At 43.7% G+C, this 25434-nt stretch overlaps 1 protein-coding gene across 1 annotated transcript in view; it reads right to left on the reverse strand.

Annotated features, from left to right (window-relative positions):
- Window positions 1-24801, reverse strand: part of fbxl7 (F-box and leucine-rich repeat protein 7) — a 65657-nt gene extending 40856 nt beyond the window's left edge. The window contains exons 1-2 of the mRNA XM_029726545.1: window positions 24300-24801; window positions 15267-15356 (exon numbers count right to left, since the gene is read on the reverse strand). Of these exons, the coding sequence (XP_029582405.1) occupies window positions 15267-15356; window positions 24300-24336 (127 nt within the window). The 5' untranslated portion in view covers window positions 24337-24801. The remainder of the gene's footprint in view (window positions 1-15266; window positions 15357-24299) is intronic.
- Between the last annotated feature and the right edge of the window lie 633 nt (window positions 24802-25434).

Raw genomic sequence — 25434 nt, forward strand, 5'->3', positions numbered from 1 at the left:
TCCCATGTTTCATAAGAGGAAATAAAAGATCCCAGAAATGTTACATATGCTTATTTCTCTCAAATTTTGTACACAAATTGGTTTGTATCCCTGTTAATGAGCATTTCTCCTTTGCCAAGACAATCCATCCACCTGACAGGTAAGGCATATCAAGAAGCTGATTAAACAGCATGATCATTACATAGGTGCTCCTTGTGCTGGGGACAATAAATGGCCACCATAAAATGTACAGTTTTGTTACACAACACAATGCCACAGATTGCAATTGGCATGCTGACTGCTGGAATGTCCACCAGAACTGTTTCCATAGAATTGCATGTCATGAAACAAAGCTGAAAATGTCCCAGTTCTTCCATGGCCTGCATACTCACCAGACATTTAACCCATTGAGCATGTTTGGGATGCTCTGGATGGACGTGTCCAACAGCGTGTTCCAGTTCCTGCAAAAATCCAGCAACTTTGCACAGCCATTGAAGAGGAGTGGGGACAACATTCCACAGGCCACAATCAACAGCCTGATCAACTTTATGTGATGGAGATGTGTCGCGGTGCATGAGGCAAATGGTGGTCACACCAGACACTGACTTGTTTTCTGATCCACGCCCCTACTTTTTTAAAAGATATATGTCGCCAACAGATGCATATCTGTATTCCCAGTCATGTGCAATCCATAGATTAGGGCCTAATTCATTTATTTTGAATTGACTGATTTCCTTTTATGTACTTGTATTCCTGTAAAATCTTTGAAAGTGTAGCATGTTGCGTTTGTATTTTTGTTCAGTAATGCAAACTGTCATGAGCACAAAGTCAGGAAATTGACCTGACAGAATGCTAGCTAACTAGCTCAGTGCATTAGGAAAATATTCAGACCCTTTGACTTTTTCCACATTTTGTTACGTCACAGCCTTATTCTAAAATGTATTTTTTTTTTTATTGGAAAATGGAAATACGATGCACCTGAGCTCTATTTCAAGTCTCATAGCAAAAGGTCTGAATACTTATGTAAATAAGGTATTCATGTTTTTATTTTATTGCAAACATAAAAATTAAAAAAACACTGTTTTCGCTATGTCATTATGGGGTATTGTGATGTCATTGTGGGGTATTGTGATGTCATTGTGGGGTATTGTGATGTCATTGTGGGGTATTGTGATGTCATTGTGGGGTATTGTGTGTAGATTGATGAGCAACATTTTTTTTATTTAATCCATTTTAGAATAAGGCTGTAATGTAACAAAAAAAATGTGGGGAAAGACAAAAGGTCTGAAAACTTTCCCGATCGCACCGTATAATGTTTTAGAACTTATGGGCATGTTTGAGCCTTTATAATGTCAGAACATTCAGCAGAACTGTCACCATTGTATTAGTGACGGTGGACAAAATCTATACAGTAGAGTTTCACAAAATAATCTTTATTGATTTTATATCAATATTGAGTCGTTTATGTTAGCTAGAGCTGGTTTGCTGTACCTGCAAAGTTCCTCCCATTCAATTGCACTCTGTGCTGTTCATCAGTCTCTTCCCACACAATTTATAATATTGTCACCCATCAGACTATTATCAATTTAATCGTGTATTTATGCTACATCTATTATATGTGTGAAGTTAGTTTCGATATAGTTTAGGTGTAGTTTCTATGGGCCATTATCAGCTGGGCAGGTAACTGTCGTGAATAAGGGCAAGGGGGGAAAAAAATGTCCTCCTAAAACTGCTTATAACAAATTCTGTTCGTGATATTGAAATTCAAAATATGTCAGTGTATTAAATATACTTATTTAGGAAAAGTCAAGGACAGAGTGGAACATGAGTAAAAAAAAAATGGCAAAGATATTAGTTTCAAATTCACATTATGTTCAAAAGGCGTCCTTGAAAATAAAATAAAAATCACACGTTGAGCTTAAATTTTACATGTGAAACCATATTTTCACTTGTATTAAAAAGTTTGAATGTTAAACTTTCACATGTGAGAATCGGATATGCAGTTTCACAAAAACCTCTAAGTGAAATCTCACTTTCACATGTGAAATTGCAAGTTAAAGTGAAAATCAATCACATAAAAAAAAATCTGATTTGCAAGTTAACATGTAAGAAAACTCCACATGGAAAAATTGCATGGAATTGCATATTTACATATGGAATTGCATTTTCACATGTGAAAAACGTTCACATTTGAAAATCACATTTGCTGTTTAACATGCAAAAACAGCTACACATGTAAAAAAATCTAATTTGCAGTTTCATGTGTGAAATTGTAAATGGATGCAAAAATAGTTTATTTTTTACTTTTATGATAATTAAATGCCTCCAATTGCAAGTTAATTGTGTTTCGGCACAATCATTTTAGCAACAAAGCACACTTCATCCCATTGATTGTTTTCCTCTGAAGCTAAGCAGGGTCGGTCCTAGTCGGTCCCTGGATGTGAGACCAGATGTAGCTGGAAGTGGTGCAAAATAATAATGTGAAAAAATAAACGTGTGGAGAAAAATAAAATCACATTTGAATTTAAATGTGACACTTCATGAAAACCACGTGTCTGGCTTTGTTTTTGTAAGGGCGTCGTTGGCGGTGCCCGAGTATTACCACGGGTATTGTGGTAATATTGAGGCGTGTGTTTGTTTGGTGAAAATATGAGCACACACTGTAAATCATACACATAGATAGTGAGAAACAGAAAGTGCATGTTTTCGTTTCTAGGGTTGGAATTTGCCTTGTTAATGTTTGTGTAAGTGCCCGTGTATGTTTGTGTGGTCCGCATTAGTCGTTTGTTTTTCTGCCTTTCAAAAAGGAGGACAGACAGACAGACAGACAGACAGACAGACAGACAGACAGACAGACAGACAGACAGACAGACAGACAGACAGACAGACAGACAGACAGACAGACAGACAGACAGAGGGAGAGGGAGAGACAGAGGGAGAGACAGAGGGAGAGAGAGGGAGAGACAGAGGGAGAGACAGATGAACAGAGGGAGAGAGACAGACGGACAGAGGGAGAGACAGACGGACAGACAGACGGACAGAGGGAGAGACAGACAGACGGACAGAGGGAGAGACAGACAGACGGACAGAGGGAGAGAGAGACAGACGGACAGAGGGAGAGAGAGACAGACGGACAGAGGGAGAGAGACAGACGGACAGAGGGAGAGAGACAGACGGACAGAGGGAGAGAGGGAGAGAGAGACAGACGGACAGAGGGAGAGAGACAGACGGACAGAGGGAGAGAGACAGACGGACAGAGGGAGAGAGACAGACGGACAGAGGGAGAGAGACAGACGGACAGAGGGAGAGAGACAGACGGACAGAGGGAGAGAGACAGACGGACAGAGGGAGAGGCAATGTAAACATATGTTTCCCATGCCAATAAAGCCCCTTAAATTGAATTTGAGAGAGAAAGAACAAGCCAAAGCAATGCCGGTCTGATTTTATCAGATGTAATTATCTATGTTGGCTTTGCTACCCCGTTGTTATTGTCTAAGTTGGCTGTTCTACCCCGTTGTTATTGGCTGGTTGGCTTTCTACCCCGTTGTTATTGGCTGGTTGGATTTTCTACCCCATTATTATTGGCTAGGTTGGCTTTTCTACCCCATTGTTATTGGCTAGGTTGGCTTTTCTACTCCATTGTTATTGGCTAGGTTGGCTTTTCTACCCCGTTGTTATTGGCTAGGTTGGCTTTTCTACCCCATTGTTATTGGCTAGGTTGGCTTTCTACTCCGTTGTTATTGACTAGGTTGGCTGTTCTACCCCGTTGTTATTGGCTAGGTTGGCTGTTCTACCCCGTTGTTATTGGCTAGGTTGGCTTTCTACTCCATTGTTATTGACTAGGTTGGCTGTTCTACCCCGTTGTTATTGGCTAGGTTGGCTGTTCTACCCCGTTGTTATTGGCTAGGTTGGCTTTGCTACCCCGTTGTTATTGGCTAGGTTGGCTGTTCTACCCCATTGTTATTGGCTAGGTTGGCTTTCTACCCCATTGTTATTGGCTAGGTTGGCTGTTCTACCCCGTTGTTATTGGCTAGGTTGGCTTGCTACCCCGTTGTTATTGGCTAGGTTGGCTGTTCTACCCCGTTGTTATTGGCTAGGTTGGCTGTTCTACCCCGTTGTTATTGGCTAGGTTGGCTTTCTACCCCGTTGTTATTGGCTAGGTTGGCTGTTCTACCCCGTTGTTATTGGCTAGGTTAGCTGTTCTACCCCATTGTTATTGGCTAGGTTGGCTTTCTACCCCATTGTTATTGGCTAGGTTGGCTTTCTACCCCGTTGTTATTGGCTAGGTTGGCTTGCTACCCCGTTGTTATTGGCTAGGTTGGCTGTTCTACCCCGTTGTTATTGGCTAGGTTGGCTTTCTACCCCGTTGTTATTGGCTAGGTTGGCTGTTCTACCCCGTTGTTATTGGCTAGGTTGGCTGTTCTACCCCGTTGTTATTGGCTAGGTTGGCTGTTCTACCCCGTTGTTATTGGCTAGGTTGGCTGTTCTACCCCGTTGTTATTGGCTAGGTTGGCTGTTCTACCCCGTTGTTATTGGCTAGGTTGGCTGTTCTACCCCGTTGTTATTGGCTAGGTTGGCTTTTCTACCCCGTTGTTATTGGCTAGGTTGGCTGTTCTACCCCGTTGTTATTGGCTAGGTTGGCTGTTCTACCCCGTTGTTATTGGCTAGGTTGTCTGTTCTACCCCGTTGTTATTGGCTAGGTTGGCTGTCCTACCCCGTTGTTATTGGCTAGGTTGGCTTTCTACCCCGTTGTTATTGGCTAGGTTGGCTTTTCTACCCCGTTGTTATTGGCTAGGTTGGCTGTTCTACCCCGTTGTTATTGGCTAGGTTGGCTTTGCTACCCCGTTGTTATTGGCTAGGTTGGCTGTTCTACCCCGTTGTTATTGGCTAGGTTGGCTGTTCTACCCCGTTGTTATTGGCTAGGTTGGCTTTGCTACCCCGTTGTTATTGGCTAGGTTGGCTGTTCTACCCCGTTGCTGGAAGTCAACATTTTTCTCATGCTCTTCACAGCTTTAATGCAGCATATGTTCTCCCCTGTAATCCCCTGCTGAAAACAACCAAGCACTTCGGTAGTGTTGCCCTGTGAGACCGATGCCAGGCTATGACCTGTCCCATCCCATTAGAAATCAATGAGTCTCACTCTTTTTCAGCTAAACTCAATGAGCTCTTAAAACCATTGTCAAGAGGTTTATAAGGAACACTAGCAGATTGTCTTAAAGCGTAAATGGCCGTGGCCTTGTCTGTGTTAAGCTCCTTATACATACAAACAGCTTTTACCAGGCCAATTCTAGACCCATTGACACAGGACTTACAAAAACGTCATAGAAATCAAACGAAGTGTTTTGATCAAGTCAAAACAGCTTGCTTTGTTTGAGAATGCATGTAGAGGATTATTTTTCCGATTTGCCGGTTTCCCCATCAGTGCAGGTTGTTAGTACAGTATGCCAACATGGAAGAAGTCATATATATTCATACATTTTCTCTCTCGCTCTCTCTCTCTCGCTCGCTCGCAGTGGAGTCCAGGTTATAACTCACCTAGATACATACCGTTAGAGTGAGTACTCACCTAGATACATACCGCTAGAGTGAGTACTCACCTAGATACATACCGCTAGAGTGAGTACTCACCTAGATACATACCGTTAGAGTGAGTACTCGCCTAGATACATACCGTTAGAGTGAGTACTCGCCTAGATACATACCGTTAGAGTGAGTACTCACCTAGATACATACCGTTAGAGTGAGTACTCACCTAGATACATACCGTTAGAGTGAGTACTCACCTAGATACATACCGTTAGAGTGAGTACTCACCTAGATACATACCGTTAGAGTGAGTACTCACCTAGATACATACCGTTAGAGTGAGTACTCACCTAGATACCTAGATACATACAGTACACGGGTTTAGCTACTGTATGTTTACAGCGTAGTTGACTCATAAATCGGTTGAAACTCACTACCATGAGCTTATGGACCGTTTACTGGCCACACAAAGCCGTAAGACTGGCCACACAAACCATAAGACTGGCCCCCAAACCGTAAGACTGGCCCCCCCAAGCCGTAAGACTGGCCCCACAAGCTGTAACTCACTACCATGAGCTTATGGACCGTTTATAACGGTTTGGAGTCCACCTTCTGCCCCACAAGCTGTAAGACTGGCCCCCAAGCCGTAAGACTGGCCACACAAGCTGTAAGACTGGCCCCCAAACTGTAAGACTGGCCACACAAGCCTTAAGACCGCTGAACAATTAATCAAATGGCCACCAGGACTATTTACATTGATGACCCCACCCACCTTTGTTTTCACACTACTGCTACTCGCTGTTTAATATCTATGCATAGTCAGTTTACAAATTACTTCAACTAACCTGTACCCCCGCACATTGACTCAGTACCGGTCCCTCCTGTATATAGCCTCATTATTGTTATTTTATTGTGTTACTTTATTATTATAATATATACTTTTTTACTTTAGTTTATTTAGTAAATATTTTCTTAACTCTATTTCTTGAACTGCATTGTTGGTTAAGAGCGTGTAAGTAAGCATTTCAGGGTAAGGTCAACACCTGTTGTATTTGGTGCATGTGACAAATAATGTTTGATTTGATTTATAAAGTCACTTTTCATTAATAAAAGCATCGCCCCAAACGGCTAACCACTTCCAACTGTTGATACTCAGTCGTTTACATTTCATAAACCCCCAACCCACAGCATTTCTGAGTATGGTAGAATGGTAGAATGGTCAGTCAGGTATTTGGGATTCCAAAGAAGATTAAGGAAGTCAAAGGCAAATTGCCAGGATAGGAAAATTACTCATGATATTTGTTGGGAGAATTCTAACATTTCTACACAAGAAATGGATAGTTCTAACACACACAGGGTGGGAGAGTGGAAGGAGGGTGGGAGAGAGGAAGGAGGGTGGGAGAGTGGAAGGAGGGTGGGAGAGAGGAAGGAGGGTGGGAGAGTGGAAGGAGGGTGGGAGAGAGGAAGGAGGGTGGGAGAGAGGAAGGAGGGTGGGAGAGAGGAAGGAGGGTGGGAGAGAGGAAGGAGGGTGGGAGAGAGGAAGGAGGGTGGGAGAGAGGAAGGAGGGTGGGAGAGTGGAAGGAGGGTGGGAGAGAGGAAGGAGGGTGGGAGAGAGGAAGGAGGGTGGGAGAGAGGAAGGAGGGTGGGAGAGTGGAAGGAGGGTGGGAGAGAGGAAGGAGGGTGGGAGAGAGGAAGGAGGGTGGGAGAGAGGAAGGAGGGTGGGAGAGAGGAAGGACGGTGGGAGAGTGGAAGGAGGGTGGGAGAGAGGAAGGAGGGTGGGAGAGAGGAAGGAGGGTGGGAGAGAGGAAGGAGGGTGGGAGAGAGGAAGGAGGGTGGGAGAGAGGAAGGAGGGTGGGAGAGAGGAAGGAGGGTGGGAGAGAGGAAGGAGGGTGGGAGAGAGGAAGGAGGGTTGGAGAGAGGAAGGAGGGTGGGAGAGAGGAAGGAGGGTGGGAGAGAGGAAGGAGGGTGGGAGAGAGGAAGGAGGGTGGGAGAGTGGAAGGAGGGTGGGAGAGTGGAAGGAGGGTGGGAGAGAGGAAGGAGGGTGGGAGAGAGGAAGGAGGGTGGGAGAGTGAATGTCACGACTTCCACCGAAGGTGGTTCCTCTCCTTGTTCGGGCGGTGCTCGGCGGTCGGCGTCGCCGGCCTACTAGCCATCACCGATCCATGTTTCCTTTTCTGTTGGTTTTGTCTTTGATTCATTCACACCTGGTTTTCATTTGCTTTAATTTGTGTGTGTATATTTACCCCTGTTTCGCCGCTTAGGTTTGTGCGGGGGGTTATTTTCATGTTGCTCGTGGAGTTTTTTTTTCCTCAGTTTATTCACGTGTGTACTGTGTGTTAATTATAGTAGGAGCGTTGTTTTCCTCCTTCCGTGAATAACTGTGTGTTCCATTGTCTCGGGCGTTTATGGACCTTGTACCTGTACTGTTTTAGGACTTGCCTATTAAAGACGCTACATTGACATCTCTGCTCTCCTGCGCTTGACTCCTTAGCTACCTTCAGTACGATTACGCAACAGCGAAGGGAGGGTGGGAGAGCGAAGGGAGGGTGGGAGAAGGGAGGGAAGAGAGAGGAGGGAAAAGGGGAGAGAGAGGAGGGAAGAGAGAAGGGAGGGTGGGAGAGAGAGCACTGGTTTGTGTTCTGCGAGGTCCTCCCTGCTAGAATCTGCAGTAGAAATCTGATCTATGTCGGAGGTGGACCAAGTGCATAGCCTGGGCTGGACCAAGCGCATAGCCTGGGCTGGACCCAACGCATAGTCAGAGGTGAACCACAGTTCACCGAGAGACACACACGCCACCATATACGCTACCGCCACCCACCCATCTCAGAGGAGAACGCAGCCACACAGGCTCCTCCATCTACGCCTCAAGGCCTGGCTCAAACTTAAATAAGCAAGGCCTGTAACACACACTGTGTTTCTCAGCACTCAAAGATTCTCTGTGATTTACAGGATATGCATGTTTTAACATTTACATTTTAGTCATTAGGCAGACGCTTTTATCCAGAGCGACTTACCGTTAGTGCATTCATCTCAAGATAACTAGGTGGGACAACCACATATCTCAGTCATAGTACATTTTTCCTCAACAAAGCAGCTGTGTTCTTTCGACAACAAAAAAATAAACATATCAAAATGGTTCGCTTTAGTCCACGTATCTCTACAGTTGTTCACCTGAGCCCCTGAAGTCCATGTATCTCTACAGGTGTTCACCTGAAGCCCCTGAAGCCCATGTATCTCTACAGTTATTCACCTGAAGCCCCTGAAGTCCATGTATCTCTACAGTTGTTCACCTGAAGCCCCTGAAGTAATAACAGAGGAAGAGACTATAGAAACACTTTTACATTTGGACCATTTCTCTCCTTTTAGACAACTCTGGATTTGGATCGATACCCAGTGAATAAAACCGTTTAAATCAAATCAAATCAAATGTTGTCACATGCGCCGAATACAACAGGTGTAGACCTTACAGTGAAATGCTTATTTACAATCCCTTAACCAACAATGCAGTTTTAAGAAAATACCCCCCCCCCAAAAAATAAGAGATAAGAATAACAAATAATTAAAGAGCAGCAATAAATAACAATAGTGAGGCTATATACAGGGGGTAACGGTACAGAGTCAATGTACGGGTGCACCGGTTAGTCGAGGTAATTGAATTAATATGTACATGTTGGTAGAGTTATTAAAGTGAATATGCATAGATAATAACAGAGAGTAGCAGCTGTGAAGAAGGGGGGGGGCAATGCAAATATAGTCTGGGTAGCCATTTGATTAGATGTTCAGGAGTCTTATGGCTTGGGGGTAGAAGCTGTTTAGAAGCCTCTTGGACCTAGACTTGGTGATCCGGTACCGCTTGCCGTGCGGTAGCAGAGAGAACAGTCTGTGACTATGGTGACTGGAGTCTTTGACAATTTTTAGGGCCTTCCTCTGACACCACCTGGTATAGAGCTCCTGGTTCGCAGGAAGCTTGGCCCCGGTGATGTACTGGGCCGTACGCACTACCCTCTGTAGTGCCTTGCGATCGGAGGCTGAGCAGTTGCCATACCAGGCAGTGATGCAACCCGTCAGGATGCTCTCGATGGTGCAGCTGTAAAACCTTTTGAGGATCTGAGGACCCATGCCAAATCTTTTCAGTCTCCTGAGGGGGAATAGGTTTTGTTGTCCCCTCTTCACGACTGTCTTGGTGTGTTGGACCATGTTAGTTTGTTGGTGATGTGGACGCCAAGGAACTTGAACCTCTCAACGTGCTCCAGTACAGCCCCGTCGATGAGAATGGGGCGTGCTCAGTCCTCCTTTTCCTATAGTCCACAATCATCTCCTTTGTCTTGATCACATTGAAATTATATATTTTGGGGTAAATCTTTTTTGTTGTTGTTACATTTTTACATTTTTACATTTTAGTCATTTAGCAGACGCTCTTATCCAGAGCGACTTACAGTAGTGAATGCATACATTTCATACATATCATACATTTTCTTTTCTGTGCTGGCCCCCCGTGGGAATCGAACCCACAACCCTGGTGTTGTAAACACCATGCTCTACCAACTGAGCTACAGGGAAGGTTACAATCTTTATCTCATATTTTTTAATTCCTTAGTCCAAAGTTGTTCATTCCCTTTTGACAAAAAGTGCAAGCGCTTAGTAAATCTGGCCCTTGGTGTCTCTCAGTGTTGAGACCGAGCTAACACCTGCTCACAATCTTCAGGCCTATGCACACAATTGGCACACTTAGTAAACTCTCAGACCCTAAATACTGCAATTTGTGGCTGCCATAGTAACTGAGCACTCATCCCCACAAGCCTCAGGAGGTCTGTTGAAAACCATCATATGAACTGTATCCCAAATGGCACACTACCTATTTAATGTAAAGTGCCATAGGAATCTGGTCAAAACTAGTGCACTATATAGGGAATAGGGTGCCATAGGAATCTGGTCAAAACTAGTGCACTATATAGGGAATAGGGTGCCATAGGGCTCTGGTCAAAACTAGTGCACTATATAGGGAATAGGGTGCCATAGGGCTCTGGTCAAAACTAGTGCACTATGTAGGGAATAGGGTGCCATAGGGCTCTAGTCAGTAAAAGGCACATGACAGCCAGCTTGGAGTTTGCCAAAAGGCACCTAAAGGACTCTCAGACTATGAGAAACAAGATTCTCCTGTCTGATGAAACCAAGATTGAACTCTTTGCCAAGCTTCAAGTCTGGAGGAAACCGGGCACCATCTCTACTGTGAAGCATGGTGGTGGCAGCATCATGCTGTTGGGATGTTTTTCAGCGGCAGGGACTGGGAGACTAGTCAGGATTGAGGGAAAGATGAACGGAGTAAAGTACAGAGAGATCCTTGATGAAACTTGCTCCAGAGCGCTCAGGACCTCAGACTGGGGTGAAGGTTCACCTTTCAACAGGACAACGACCCTAAGCACACAGCCAAGACAATGCAGTAGTGGCTTCGGGACAAGTCTCTGAATGTCCATGAGTGGCCCAGCCAGAGCCCGGACTTGAACAAGATCAAACATCTCTGATGAGACCTGAAAAAAGCTGTGCAGCGACGCTCCACATCCAACCAGACAGAGCTTGAGAGAATCTGCAGAGAAGAAATGGAGAAACTCCCCAAATACATGTGTGCCAAGCTTGTAGCGTCATACCCAAGAAGACTTGAGGCTGTAATCGCTGCCAAAGGTGATTCAACAAAGTACTGAGTAAAGGGTCTGAATACTTATGTAAATGTAATATTTCCGTTTTTTATTTGTAGTAAATTTGCTAAAATGTATAAAAACTGTTTTTGCCTTGTCATTATGGGGTATTGTGTATAGATTGATGAGGGGGGAAGAAAATGTCATCCATTTTATAATAAGGCTGTAATGTAACAAAATCTGGGGTCTGAATACTTTCCGACTGCACTGTACCTGCAGGTTATACATTCTACATTTGGCAAATGCATTTTCTGCTATCTGTTGTACGTTGACTGTTCCGCAAAATCAATCACACAGTTCCCCACAAAAAAACCACACAGTTCCCCCAAAAATCACACAGTTCCCCCTAAAAAAAAAAACAATTTCCCCAAAAATTACACAGTTCCCCCCCAAAATGATACAGTTCCCCCAAAAATCACACAGTTCCCCCTCCCCAAAAAAAACGCTGGTAAAAAAACGAAGCATTTGACGTAATACAAAGAAAATATCCCTCACTATTACAGCACAACTGCAAATGAGCCTAGTCCATTGTGTTACGTTACTCCGAATGACCTTAAATGAGCCTAGTCCATTGTGTTACGTTACTCCGAATGACCTTAAATGAGCCTAGTCCATTTTGTTACCACGTTACTCCAAACGGCTTTAAATGCCACGTGGCCAATATTAGCGGAGGTCAAGAGGCACATAAGCATAAGATATTGACTCCTTTGAGGGAAATTCACTCTATTTCTGACTCCTTCCTATACTGAACAAGTATGTGAGGAATGTGAATGAAATCATAGCAGTGGAGCTTGAACACAGACTCAAGTGCAAAGAGAAGTTGTGCCAAGTGTACAAATCTGATGTAAGGTCACAATATTTGAACACACAGAAAATAACAAAACTGGACTGACCAGTGAGCTAGCCACTGTCTGGGTGTGAGCATACAGTCATGGTCAAGTTGCGGTCAACCTCTTTTTTCTTTTTACTACGACCCATTTCCTGGAACAAGCTACCGGCTGACTGTTCAATACACATGTTCCTCGAGTTGACACAGTTCCAAACATCACAATAACGTTGTTGAATTCGATGTTTGAATACTTTATATTCCTATATGACTATCTCAAGGATCATAATGCCACTTAAATATAGTTTCCAGGATGGATTAAGGTAAACACAGATAAAAAAAGATAAAGATATAAAGTACTTCATTAGAAACGTTCCTCCATGCTATAGAATAACACACGCACACCAATCCCGATTGCCTATTTTATGTGCTTATTACGGCTCATACATACACACACACACACACACACACACACACACACACACACACACACACACACACACACACACACACACGATGGGAAGTTCAGCTCTTTTTTACTGACTGATCTTTTGACTCGTTCAGTCAAAATAACATATCTTTCAACTCATTTCGTTCATTTGATTCAGTAACGCCCAGAGCACACAGGACCCCCCCCCCCCCCCCCCGTACCGGTGAACGATGAACTGAAAACTCAAGAGTCAAGACTCTACAAGCCTCTCATTCACCATAGGCGGAGGGGCTTATTGCAGCTGTCATTTGTGACTGAGATTTATAAACAATGTACATTTGCGATTGCTAGGCATACACATAAGATGATTCATTTATTCCTTTGAAACGAGATCTAGTTGTGGCCACAACCGGACTAGATTGTGAATAACTCTTGGTGGAATGCATTGCTTGACTGCCGTGATGGCGATAAGCACAATATCGTTTGCGAACTGCTGTGCGAACTGCGGCCCTTACAGGGGAGTGTAGCCTAAGGTGTCAGCCAGCAATGGAATTTTATGAATGGCTATCCATGTCTTGGTCAGTTTAGCTCAGAAAATGCCACCCTCGTCAATCTGCCGCAATAGGCGGCCGCCTAATCCTGCCTACTGGGCAGGCCAGGCCCTGGAAGCAAGTCTCTGGAGCCACTGAGCAGAAGGAGTGTGTATGAATCCTGCTGTAGGACTCATTTGGCCAGCACTAGCAGGTCAAACCAATGACTAAAATAAATGAGTCACTCAGAAAAAACGAATCATGACTCTCGAGTCAGTAAAAAGAATCGTTCAAAAAGAACGAATCGTTTGCAAACTGCACATCACTAACACACACACAGTCACACACACACACATCCTTTGAGGTTTATCACAAGGGCAACGGTGAAAGGAGAGGCCCCACTAAGAACAATGTTATCTCACAGAGTGCTCTAACCAGGTCACACACTGCCATTTCAATAGAGCCCATCACAGTTTTTTTCTGGATCAAAACGAGGCGTAGGTGATGGGGCATGGCCATGGGCACTGAATTATTTTGCTGTTTTAAAGCTAATTTCCTGCAATTCTACAAATTTCTGCCATGCCTTATGCTATCTGAGAGACTCCAACATTATAACAAAATCAATGGGGGCCCCATGCCATGACAAAAATACTCCGAAATACATAATCTTTTGAATTTGAGATTCTCCCTGACTGTCTAGCTTTTATTTTGGTGATTGTTAGTTCTCCAAGATGATCTTATTGAAAAATATATATGTCTATTATATTTTCTGCGTACTTTAGATCTGGTTTTACACACACTGCCATTTCAATAGAGCCCATCAATGTGCTCACAGAGAGCTCTAACCAGGTCACACATTGCCTATGTTACAATTGCTGCCATTCCCCAAATGTTCCATCTTAGCTCATGGAGATGGATGATAGTTTATCTGCTGATTTACTCCTGGCAGAGCGCTATAGCTACAGCCACTTTAATCTCGTGAAGGAAGCAAATCTCGCTAGCTACTCCATTTGATCCTGGGGCGAAAGTGTTCAAATGGAAACTGGATAGAAAATGTTTTATGACGTGATTTAAGCCAGTTTTTCACGTTGGGAATCCATTCCTGATAGCTACAGTTGTAAGTAGCTATAAGCCTGCAACAGTCGCCATTTTGTGGCTGAATTGGAGCCACAGGCCAAGACCACAGTCACCACAGGCCAGTGCTGAGGGTGCCTTCTCTAGAATACAAGCAGTTTTGGCCTTGCTACACCATTGTTATTTTAGAGAGGAGAGGACAGCCCTCCCTGCTATTATTTTGGCGGCTGTAAGTTCAGGAAGACAAACTATGGCGTGAGTGTGTGTGTGTGTGTGTGTGTGTGTGTGTGTGTGTGTGTGTGTGTGTGTGTGTGTGTGTGTGTTAGAGCGAGGGAGAGAGAGAGGGAGAGTGTGTGTGTGTGAGAGAGAGAGAGAGAGAGAGAGAGAGAGAGAGAGAGAGAGAGAGAGAGAGAGAGAGAGAGAGAGAGAGAGAGAGAGAGAGAGAGTGTGTGTGAGAGAGTGTGGGCTGAAGCAGAATAGACAGGCAGGCAGACAGGCAGACAGGCAGACAGACAGACAGGCAGACAGGCAGACAGACAGGCAGACAGGCAGACGCCTCTTCTAATCTTGGGAAACAGTTCTCATCTCTCCTCCCTTCCACAGACACACGCTGGCACACACACACACTCTACACACTCTCTCTCTCTTTCCAAAGCAGCACCACAGAGTTGGAGTCAGTATTCTCCCTCCGCAAGGCCAGACTTTACTGTTAACAACAGAGTTGGAGTCAGTATTCTCCCTACGCAAGGCCAGACTTTACTGTTAACAACAGAGTTGGAGTCAGTATTCTCCCTACACAAGGCTTGACTTTACTGTTAACAACAGAGTTGGAGTCAGTATTCTCCCTCCGCAAGGCCAGACTTTACTGTTAACAACAGAGTTGGAGTCAGTATTCTCCCTACGCAAGGCCAGACTTTACTGTTAACAACAGAGTTGGAGTCAGTATTCTCCCTACGCAAGGCCAGACTTTACTGTTAACAACAGAGTTGGAGTCAGTATTCTCCCTACGCAAGGCCAGACTTTACTGTTAACAAACCAGAAAAAGAGAACAGCTCACAAAAGCAGTGATGGCAGTTTGTTTTCCAACAAAGTAACTCTCAAAAAAAACTTGGTTTTGTCCAAAAATAGTCAACAGTGCAGGAAAAAGAGAGGGAGAAAAAAAGACAACATGTAAACAGCTTTGGCCTAACGAGGTCCAGATGCCCTACCTTCGCTGGTAGCTGCATTCTTGGGAGCTTTGGTTGACGTCTGATCCGTACTTGAACTCAGGTCGGAGGATATACTGGAGCTGCCTTTACCTAGAGGAACACAGGACAAATCAGGACAAATCAGGACAAATCAGGACAAATCAGGACAAATCAGGATGGGATGTATCACAGTGGAACACACCACGAAAAAAAGACAAACAGACAGGCAAACAATCCCACTAAAATCAACAGTGGATGGGGGTACACCAAGTAGTCTTTTCAGCAGTTTTATAACAAAGTCACTCCGGTCCTATTTGATTCCAGGTAGAACCCTTTTCCAGAGGGTTATAACTGGAATAGAAAAGGCTTTCTACTATTGGGAACAGCCTAAGAAACCCCCTTTTTCTTTTTTTTAAAGAGTGTAGACTGGACCCAGATCTGTTTTTAGACAACTGATATATTTTTGGAATCCTGTTTAAGTCCGAACGAGTGACACTAGTATGTCAACTTGAAAATAGATGGTTGTACCTTGACATTAACACATTCCAAATAAAGTATTACGGGGCATTCAGTATAACAAGGTGTAATGAGTCAAATCACGTGGTTTTACTATTAACACCATACATAAGCATTGTAGTGGACAGTTCAGGTACATTTGTAACATTAAATAATAAACTCTGTGTTGTTTCCATCTGAGATAACAGGTTATGGGATCCACTGCAGGGCTAGTCCCCCAGTGGGCTCTGGTTCAAAGATAACAGGTTATGGGATCCACTGCAGGGCTAGTCCCCCAGTGGGCTCTGGTTCAAAGATAACAGGTCATGGGATCCACTGCAGGGCTAGTCTCCCAGTGGGCTCTGGTTCAAAGATAACAGGTCATGGGATCCACTGCAGGGCTAGTCTCCCAGTGGGCTCTGGTTCAAAGATAACAGGTCATGGGATCCACTGCAGGGCTAGTCCCCCAGTGGGCTCTGGTTCAAAGATAACAGGTCATGGGATCCACTGCAGGGCTAGTCTCCCAGTGGGCTCTGGTTCAAAGATAACAGGTCATGGGATCCACTGCAGGGCTAGTCTCCCAGTGGGCTCTGGTTCAAAGATAACAGGTCATGGGATCCACTGCAGGGCTAGTCCCCCAGTGGGCTCTGGTTCAAAGATAACAGGTCATGGGATCCACTGCAGGGCTAGTCTCCCAGTGGGCTCTGGTTCAAAGATAACAGGTCATGGGATCCACTGCAGGGCTAGTCCCCCAGTGGGCTCTGGTTCAAAGATAACAGGTCATGGGATCCACTGCAGGGCTAGTCCCCCAGTGGGCTCTGGTTCAAAGCACCGTGCCATTTGAAACACACTACAGGATCTAAGGTCAGTTATGCAGCATGTTTATAATCCCATTCACAACACAAACAAAACAGTCCTCGCTACATTTCACCATAAAAGGTGAGAGTCTGCACCTCTAACATGATAAAACTATCCATTACATTGCTTCTATAAATGGCTATAAGGCCTCTTCTACATTACATTGCTTCTATAAATGGCTATAAGGCCTCTTCTACATTACATTGCTTCTATAATGGCTATAAGGCCTCTTCTACCTTCAAGGCATATCCACATATGGGAGAAGTCAAGGACAGACAGACAGGAGGAAGTGGCCTTTGCACAGAATTACTTCCAGGTGACATTCCTGTCTCCTTCTCTCTCTTTCTCAGTCCATCCTGTTGTGTCAGAATAGTCCGTATGTTTTTTAAAAATCAGAATAGTCCGTACGTTGTTGTTTTTTCATCAGAATAGTCTGTATGGTTTTGTTTTATCAGAATAGTCTGTATGGTTTTGTTTTATCAGAATAGTCTGTATGGTTTTGTTTTATCAGAATAGTCCGTATGGTTTTGTTTTATGATAGGTGATCTGCAACCATATGACCCAGTGTAGACCAGTGATCTGGAACCATATGACCCAGTGTAGACCAGTGATCTGCAACCATATGACCCAGTGTAGACCAGTGATCTGGAACCATATGACCCAGTGTAGACCAGTGATCTGGAACCATATGACCCAGTGTAGACCAGTGATCTGGAACCATATGACCCAGTGTAGACCAGTGATCTGGAACCATATGACCCAGTGTAGACCAGTGATCTGGAACCATATGACCCAGTGTAGACCAGTGATCTGGAACCATATGACCCAGTGTAGACCAGTGATCTGGAACCATATGACCCAGTGTAGACCAGTGATCTGGAACTATATGACCCAGTGTAGACCAGTGATTTGGAACCATATGACCCAGTGTAGACCAGTGATCTGGAACCATATGACCCAGTGTAGACCAGTGATCTGGAACCATATGACCCAGTGTAGACCAGTGATCTGGAACCATATGACCCAGTGTAGACCAGTGATCTGGAACCATATGACCCAGTGTAGACCAGTGATCTGGAACCATATGACCCAGTGTAGACCAGTGATCTGGAACCATATGACCCAGTGTAGACCAGTGATCTGGAACCATATGACCCAGTGTAGACCAGTGATCTGGATGATAAGGTTCAGATCTGACTTGTTATTTCTGTTACCACCTCGCTCCCATTTTTTCCCATTTTTTCTACCCCCGGTTTCCCTTCCAGTTTACAGTAAATTAGAATGACTTTTCTTGCCTCTAAGAAAAGCACATTTGAACTCAAGTAGCTAATTCTATTACCCACTCTGGGCCTTATTATCCATGTCTAGTTGAGGTAGAAGGAGTTTTATATGTAATTCTATGCCCCTTACTACTGATACAAGGTCCAATATTTTCTCATGACCCAAACGGTTAATGTTAGGAAGTTAATCTGATCCTACATCTGTGGTTATGGGCATCTTATACCTCAAGCTATTGCTCCAGTGGAAATTTGCTGGTGTCATCAACGTGAGCCAGTTGGGAGGACGAACCAAAGCGTAACCTTATAAGAAGGAGCTGGTTTATTGGTTTGCTTACCGCAGGTTTAAAACTCCAGCCAACAAGTCACTCAGTGGGAGAAGAATGTGGCAGAGGCATATTGCATAAAAACTATTTTTTAAATTAGTCACTGGTCTGAGTTTTGCATTTGACAACAAATGAGAAACTAAACAACGAAATGGATATATTATATATATCTATTTCATCTATCTATGTGTATATATATATATAAATAACAGTGTTCTATAGTATGTAGTGTGAACAAAATTATCCACAGGGAACACAACCTGAGCCACACAAGAGGTCGACCAAGATTTCATTCCCAGGTGAGGCACAATAGCCTGTGGTCAGAATCTAGCTTACTGTAAATCCTTACTCTCATCTAATTCACTAACTAATCATGTTAATGTTGAACTCCACAAAGGGGTGAACATATACCAACATAGCATCAAATATACCAGACTCATTACTGCTGCGATCCCAGTAGTGAACCAGGTCAGATCAGGCTGTCTCATGAGGCTAATATCCAACACACAAAAAAATGTATGAAAAATGACCGTACCATATAAATATAATTACAGAATGTTGACTTGAATGGGGATGCATGTTCTAGAAACTCTATTTCTATGGCATCTAATGTATCTGCAGTCTTGCATAAGAGGCTGGTAATAACACTTCCTTTATGAGTCGCATTTTGACCACATGGCCTGTGCAGGAATAGGGAATGACAACTTAAGCTGGTGTTTATCCCACCTCATTACACAGAAAACAACTTTGGTCACCAGAGCTGTCGATTGTTCTCTTTCACACCTCAATTAATGTTGCCAATAGCCACCGTCTAGTAAAACGGCATGAGGTTTCATAACATGACATTATACTGTGTTCGTGGGTCAAACCTTCCTCACTACCAAAACGAGCTTGTGCTTGCGATGCAGCTGTCAAAGCTATTTGTACCAAGAATGTTGTCCTTGTGTTGGGACAAACAAAAAGGTAACTGACTTGCTGATCACCCTTATAAATTTTTTTTTTTAAAGATTGCAGTTTTGCAATCACCTGTAGTATTTTGGATGAAGTAATTGCAGTCAATGCAACTGCAGTTATTCTGCAATCTTTTTTTCGTAAGGGCAGCGTATGTAGCATTAAGCACACTTTTCTCATGAGCGGTGTTCAAATACCCATACTAATATACTGTATACTACATACTTAAATAGTATATACTACTAGTTCATATTTGTATACTGGAAAAGAACGGTATCCTTTCAGTTGAGTGTACTAGCGCTTCACCTGTCTACCGGAACTTGGTGCTGTTGCTATGCAACTTCTTGCTAGCTTGTTACTTGTTACTTTATTACATTGCTCAACATTTTCTTCACATTTCTCATAATTAGTTAAAGCAATGAATTTGTATCCGCTCTCGTCAGATTTCGGCTGCATTTTTTCCACCATTTTCTTCAAATCTGAAAAATGTTGTGAAGCCACGCCCATTTTCCAAAGAATAGCATTATGGGCCCTAAACCCACGATAATAGTGTCCACTGCTTGTATACTTCATATTTTGGCAAATGTAATGTGAACTAACTAACTTTTGTACATCGCGCTGGTCTGTACCTTAACCTTATTTTAGCGCCCAAAAAAACGTATTACTTCCAGATCCACTGTAATATCAATATCATTGTAAAGCACAATTTCTCCCCTTCACAACAAAATCAATGACAAGAACTTCATGATGCCCGTTTCTGCATGATTCAAGAAGGCAATGAACTCCGTCAGGTCTTTTTGAAAAATGGCGTGTGGGGAAGCGAAACCTATTGCGTGATAGTGAGAAGGAGAGATGTCGTGTGGGGAAACGGCTTTTTTTTGTCACTCGATCTGTCCAACCTTATCACCTCTAAAATGTAAATAAAACACTACAAAGAGTTTATATAATGTGTCATTACATACCTATTTGAAGGTTTGTGTCGAATTTGAATCGGGTTTTTAGGGAGGTGCTAAAGTGATCTTCAGAAGTAAACAGTGGCTTTTGAGAGTCATGAATGACTAGGTATCCCCCCTTACCCTTACCCTGTCCCTTTCTTGTTTTTAAACGGTGAAAGAAGCGCTACACCTGGTGTAGAGAGGCTGTGAAACAGAATTAGTTGCTTTACGCATGCTGTACGTTACGCCATGACATGTCACAATGTAACGTGCAGCGTCGGAGGGGTCCGTTTTTTTTCAACTTTTCTCCAATACTAAAGAGCCATTACCATGTCAATCAACGCTTGAATAGAAACTTGGTTCACACCCCAGATTTTGATGTCAACACAGTCGCTACAGTGCCATTAGTTTTCATTGCAGTCTCGTTTGAATGTCGCGGTTCCGCAAATTTGTACGGAATGGGGTTAGCCACTGTTAGTACGACATCGGGGAACTTTTGGCATACTAAATGTATCCATACTATGACCAATAAGCATACTACATACTCAACTTACATCACAAATAGTAGCGTTAGTGCAGTTAGTATGAGTAATCGGACACAGCTATGGTGTGATGCCAAGCAAAAATCAGCGCACAGAGGCAGCCTGTGCAAATGAATCCCACTAATTTCAAACAGCTGTCAAAACCAGTCCCCTAAAAGGTATGACAGATGAGGCCATTGAAAGTGTAAAAAAATATATTGTTTTTAAAGATGGCAACAGCGAAGCATATTTCTTTATTTTTTGCTGTTATTTTAGGTTTTCCCTGCATAAAAGTAGAATGAGAATGCTTGAGACACTAATTTTGGCTACAAGGGTTAGTTCGCCCCCCCAAAAATTAGGCCTATATGATTTTCCACATTTAACTTGGCTGTTGTCAAACACCAGACCATTTCTCCATATTTGTGTAATTTAGTTACATACAGCAGCCTCTGGTTAGCATTACCGTATACAGGACCAAACATAATTGAAGCCAAGAAGACCATATAAAGCATGAACATGCCCTTAATGTAGCTCCAAAGTGGTTTGGATTTCGTTGATATCATTAATAATAATTTCCACTTGTCAGTGCTCTGCAAAATCTGTAAAATTTTGATGCAAGTGAGATACAGTGCATTCGAAAGGTATTCAGGCCCCTTCCCTTGTTCCACATGTTGTTAAGTTATAGCCTTATTCTAAAATGGATTAAATGATAAATCTACACACAATACCCCTTAATGACAAAGCGAAAATATGTATTTTTTCTAAAAGCCTGATTTTAAACTGAAATGCCTTATTCAGACCCTTTGCTATAAAACTCTAAATTGAGCTCAGGTGCATCCTGTTTCCATTGATCACCCTTGAGATGTATCTACAACTTGATTGTGGTTCACCTGTGGTAAATTCAATTGAAAGGACTTGGAAAGGCTCACACCTGTCTAGATTTGACAGTGCATGTCAGAGCAAAAACCAAGCCATGAGATCAAAGGAATGGTCCGTAGAGCTTCGAGAAAGGATTGTGTCAAGGCACAAATCTGGAGAAGGGTACCAAAACATTTCTGCAGCATTGAAGGCCCCAAAGAACATAGTGGCCTCCATCATTCTTAAATAGAATAAGTTTGGAACCCCCAAGACTCTTCCTAGAGCTGGCCACCCGGACAAACTGAGCAATCGGGAAAGAAGGGCCTTGGTCAGGGAGGTGACCAACAACCGATGGTCACTTTGACAGAGCTCCAGAGTTCTTCTGTGGAGATGGGAGAACCTTCCAGAAGGACAAGCATATCTGCAGAACTCTACCAATCAGGTCTTTATGGTAGAGTGGCCAGACGGAAGCTACTCCTCAGTAAAATGCACTTAAAAGCCCGCTTGGAATTTACCAAAAGGCACCTAAAGGACTCTCAGACCATGAAAAACAAGATTCTCTGGTCTGATGAAACTAAGATTGAACTCCTTGGCTTGAATGCCAAGCTTCAAGTCTGGAGGTAACCTTGGCACCATCCCTACGGTGAAGCATGGTGGTGGCGGCATCATGCTCTAGGAATGTTTTTCAGCGGCAGGGACTGAGAGACTAGTCAGGACCGAGGGATGGACGAACGGAGCAAAGTTGAGAGATCTTTTTATTTAATTTATTTTGGTATTTTTAACCCTTTTTCTCCCCAATATCTTGATATCCAATTGGTAGTTACAATCTTGTCCCATTGCTGCAACTCCCGTATGGACTCAGGAGAGGCAAAGGTCGAGAACCATGCGTCCTCCGAAACACGACCCTGCTAAGCTGCACTGCTTCTTGACACACTCCTCGCTTAACCTGGAAGCCGTACAACCGGCAACCGAAGTCAGCTTGTAGGCGCCCTGCCCACCACAAGGAGTCACTAGATAGGACAAGGACATCCCAGCCGGCCAAACCCTCCCCTAACCCGGACAATGCTGGGCCAATTGTGCGCCACCTCCTGGGTTTCCCGATCACGGCCAGCTGTGACACAGCCTGGGATTGAACCGGGTTGATTTCACACAGCAGGAGTGGCTTCGGGACAAGTCTCTGAATGTCCTTGAGTGGCCCAGCCAGAGCCTGGACTTGAACACAATCGAACATCTCTGGAGAGACCTGAAAATAGCTGTGCAGCGATGCTCCCAATACAACCAGACAGAGCTTGAGAGGACCTGCAGAGAAGAATGGGAGAAACTCCCCAAATACAGGTGTGCCAAGCTTGTAGCGTCATATCCAAGAAGACTCGAGACTTGTAATCACTGCCAAAGGTGTTTCAACAAAGGGTCTGAATACTTATGTAAATGTGATATCTGTTTTTTATATTTTTTATATACACATTTGCAAAAATGTCTATAAACCTGTTTTTGCTTTGTCATTATGGGGCATTGTGTGTAGATTGATGAGGGGGAAAAAACAATTTAATCCATTTTAGAATAAGGCTAACGTAAAAAAATCATCATTTCCACCATCAGAACAGGTCAGATCATTTCCACCACCAGAACAGGTCAGATCATTTCCACCACCAGAACAGGTCAGATCATTTCCACCACCAGAACAGGTCAGATCATTTCCACCACCAGAACAGGTCAGATCATATCCACCACCAGAACAGGTCAGATCATTTCCACCACCAGAACAGGTCAGATCATTTCCACCACCAGAACAGGTCAGATCATTTCCACCACCAGAACAGGTCAGATCATTTCCACCACCAGAACAGGTCAGATCATTTCCACCACCAGAACAGGTCAGATCATTTCCACCACCAGAACAGGTCAGATCATTTCCACCACCAGAACAGGTCAGATCATTTCCACCACCAGAACAGGTCAGATCATTTCCACCACCAGAACAGGTCAGATCATTTCCATCACCAGAACAGGTCAGATCATTTCCATCACCAGAACAGGTCAGATCATTTCCACCACCAGAACAGGTCAGATCATTTCCATCACCAGAACAGGTCAGATCATTTCCATCACCAGAACAGGTCAGATCATTTCCACCACCAGAACAGGTCAGATCATTTCCACCACCAGAACAGGTCAGATCATTTCCATCACCAGAACAGGTCAGATCATTTCCACCACCAGAACAGGTCAGATCATTTCCACCACCAGAACAGGTCAGATCATTTCCACCACCAGAACAGGTCAGATCATTTCCACCATGACAGCAGAAACAGAGTTCTGATGAGAAAGGTTAAGCTTTTCAGATGCTGCTCTATGGGCTGTGGGTGTGATCTGTTTTCTTTAAATCAATAATTCCACCTCTTTAAAATGAATAGAACTTTTAGTTGGTTATACCTGAGATATACCAACGACAAGGCTACCAATAGCCCAATGTAAATGAAATGGCAGGAAGCTTGGCCCCAGTGATGTACTGGGCCATACGCACTACCCTCTGTATGACATGTAATGTGAATATCCTATGCTGCGTAATAAATCGAATTTAGATAGGCATATCTAGGACAGGCATATCTAGGACAGGCAGTTTCAGATCAAATCAGCTTTTTTTTCGGGATATTGCAATATTTCATAGCTATACATAACTGGCGACACTGTATAAAGAACAATCAGGTCAATTGTGTTGCCTGGACGATTGTGTTACTGAAACAATGTAGCCCTGCAAAATGGTATGACGTTGCCACAATTATGGCTTCAGAACGTACTGTAAAACTCGTTCCTTTTTTCCAGTTTCACTTACCCTCACTCCCACTTTGTTTCCCATTGTTCGCACCCATCCTGTGTAATGCATTATCTAATCACAGAGCTCGGAGGTATCCATCAAATAAAAAGTATTCCTACAAAAACGTGCGCGTTATATGAGAGGATATTCGCGTGGATCCTCTTTCCCCCCCAGCGGAAGATAGTCCCCCAAAAAACGTTCTTCTCAAACCATAAATCCAAACATAGTCAGCATGTCATTACAAATATTTTTTTACTGAATACATTTTGCTTTCAAACTAAATTCTTACAAGACGTGCTGGTAATAGTGCACTATTCCAACGACTGTTGAAGGCGAAAAAAGTATTTTATCTCCGAGTGTTACAAATGGAAACTTATACGCATCCAGCTTTAGTTTAATATAAACAAAACCCGAAACTTGTTGCGTCAAGACGCAATGCATCCGCTCCTGCCGAGTATGAAACCGTTACCATGTAGACATACTTTCGGCGGCCGCGAGAGGCAACGGCGATTTGCTGTAAACCCCCCCTCTTTTCCCCGGAGTGTCAATAGCCTACCATTGGAATGACTAGGGGTAGACTACAGTTTTAAAGAGACAGTGGACCCAAAAAGTAACAACCCATTATTATGTTGATATTATCCAGATACCTAAATAAAATCTTGGAAAATGAACTCAAAAGATTGTTATGATATTCATTGGTGATTTTGGCGTAGCTGCAGAGGTGCACCACATGAAGCAACTTGGACGGTTGCTTGCAACAAAGTTGCATTTGGGTTTGCACCCAATCATTGGTTGTCTCTTTAAAAAAAAGAAGCCTGCAACTTACTTGCAACTCATTACACGTTGTAGCAGAGTGAAGTGCACCCGTGTGTGCATGCGCAGATACTCTGTGTGAAATACATGAGAAAAAAGTATGTCTGTAACAGATTTTGGGGTATCGTGGGGATCGGCTCCACCTGGTGGACAGTTGCTCATCCAGTGATCCAGACATCCAGGCCAAGGTCCAGTATCCAGCAGAGCCGAACCATTGGTCAATCTGTCTGGGCCAGTGTAAACAACGTGAGGGAGAGAGGCCCTACACGTGATAAGGAGGGCCAGGTGTGGGACGTCAGGAAAAGCCTGCATGTGCGGTCAGCTGATGTGCTCTTTTTAA

Source organism: Salmo trutta, chromosome 31 (genome assembly GCF_901001165.1).
Source record: "Salmo trutta chromosome 31, fSalTru1.1, whole genome shotgun sequence".
NCBI classification, from domain to species: domain Eukaryota; kingdom Metazoa; phylum Chordata; class Actinopteri; order Salmoniformes; family Salmonidae; genus Salmo; species Salmo trutta.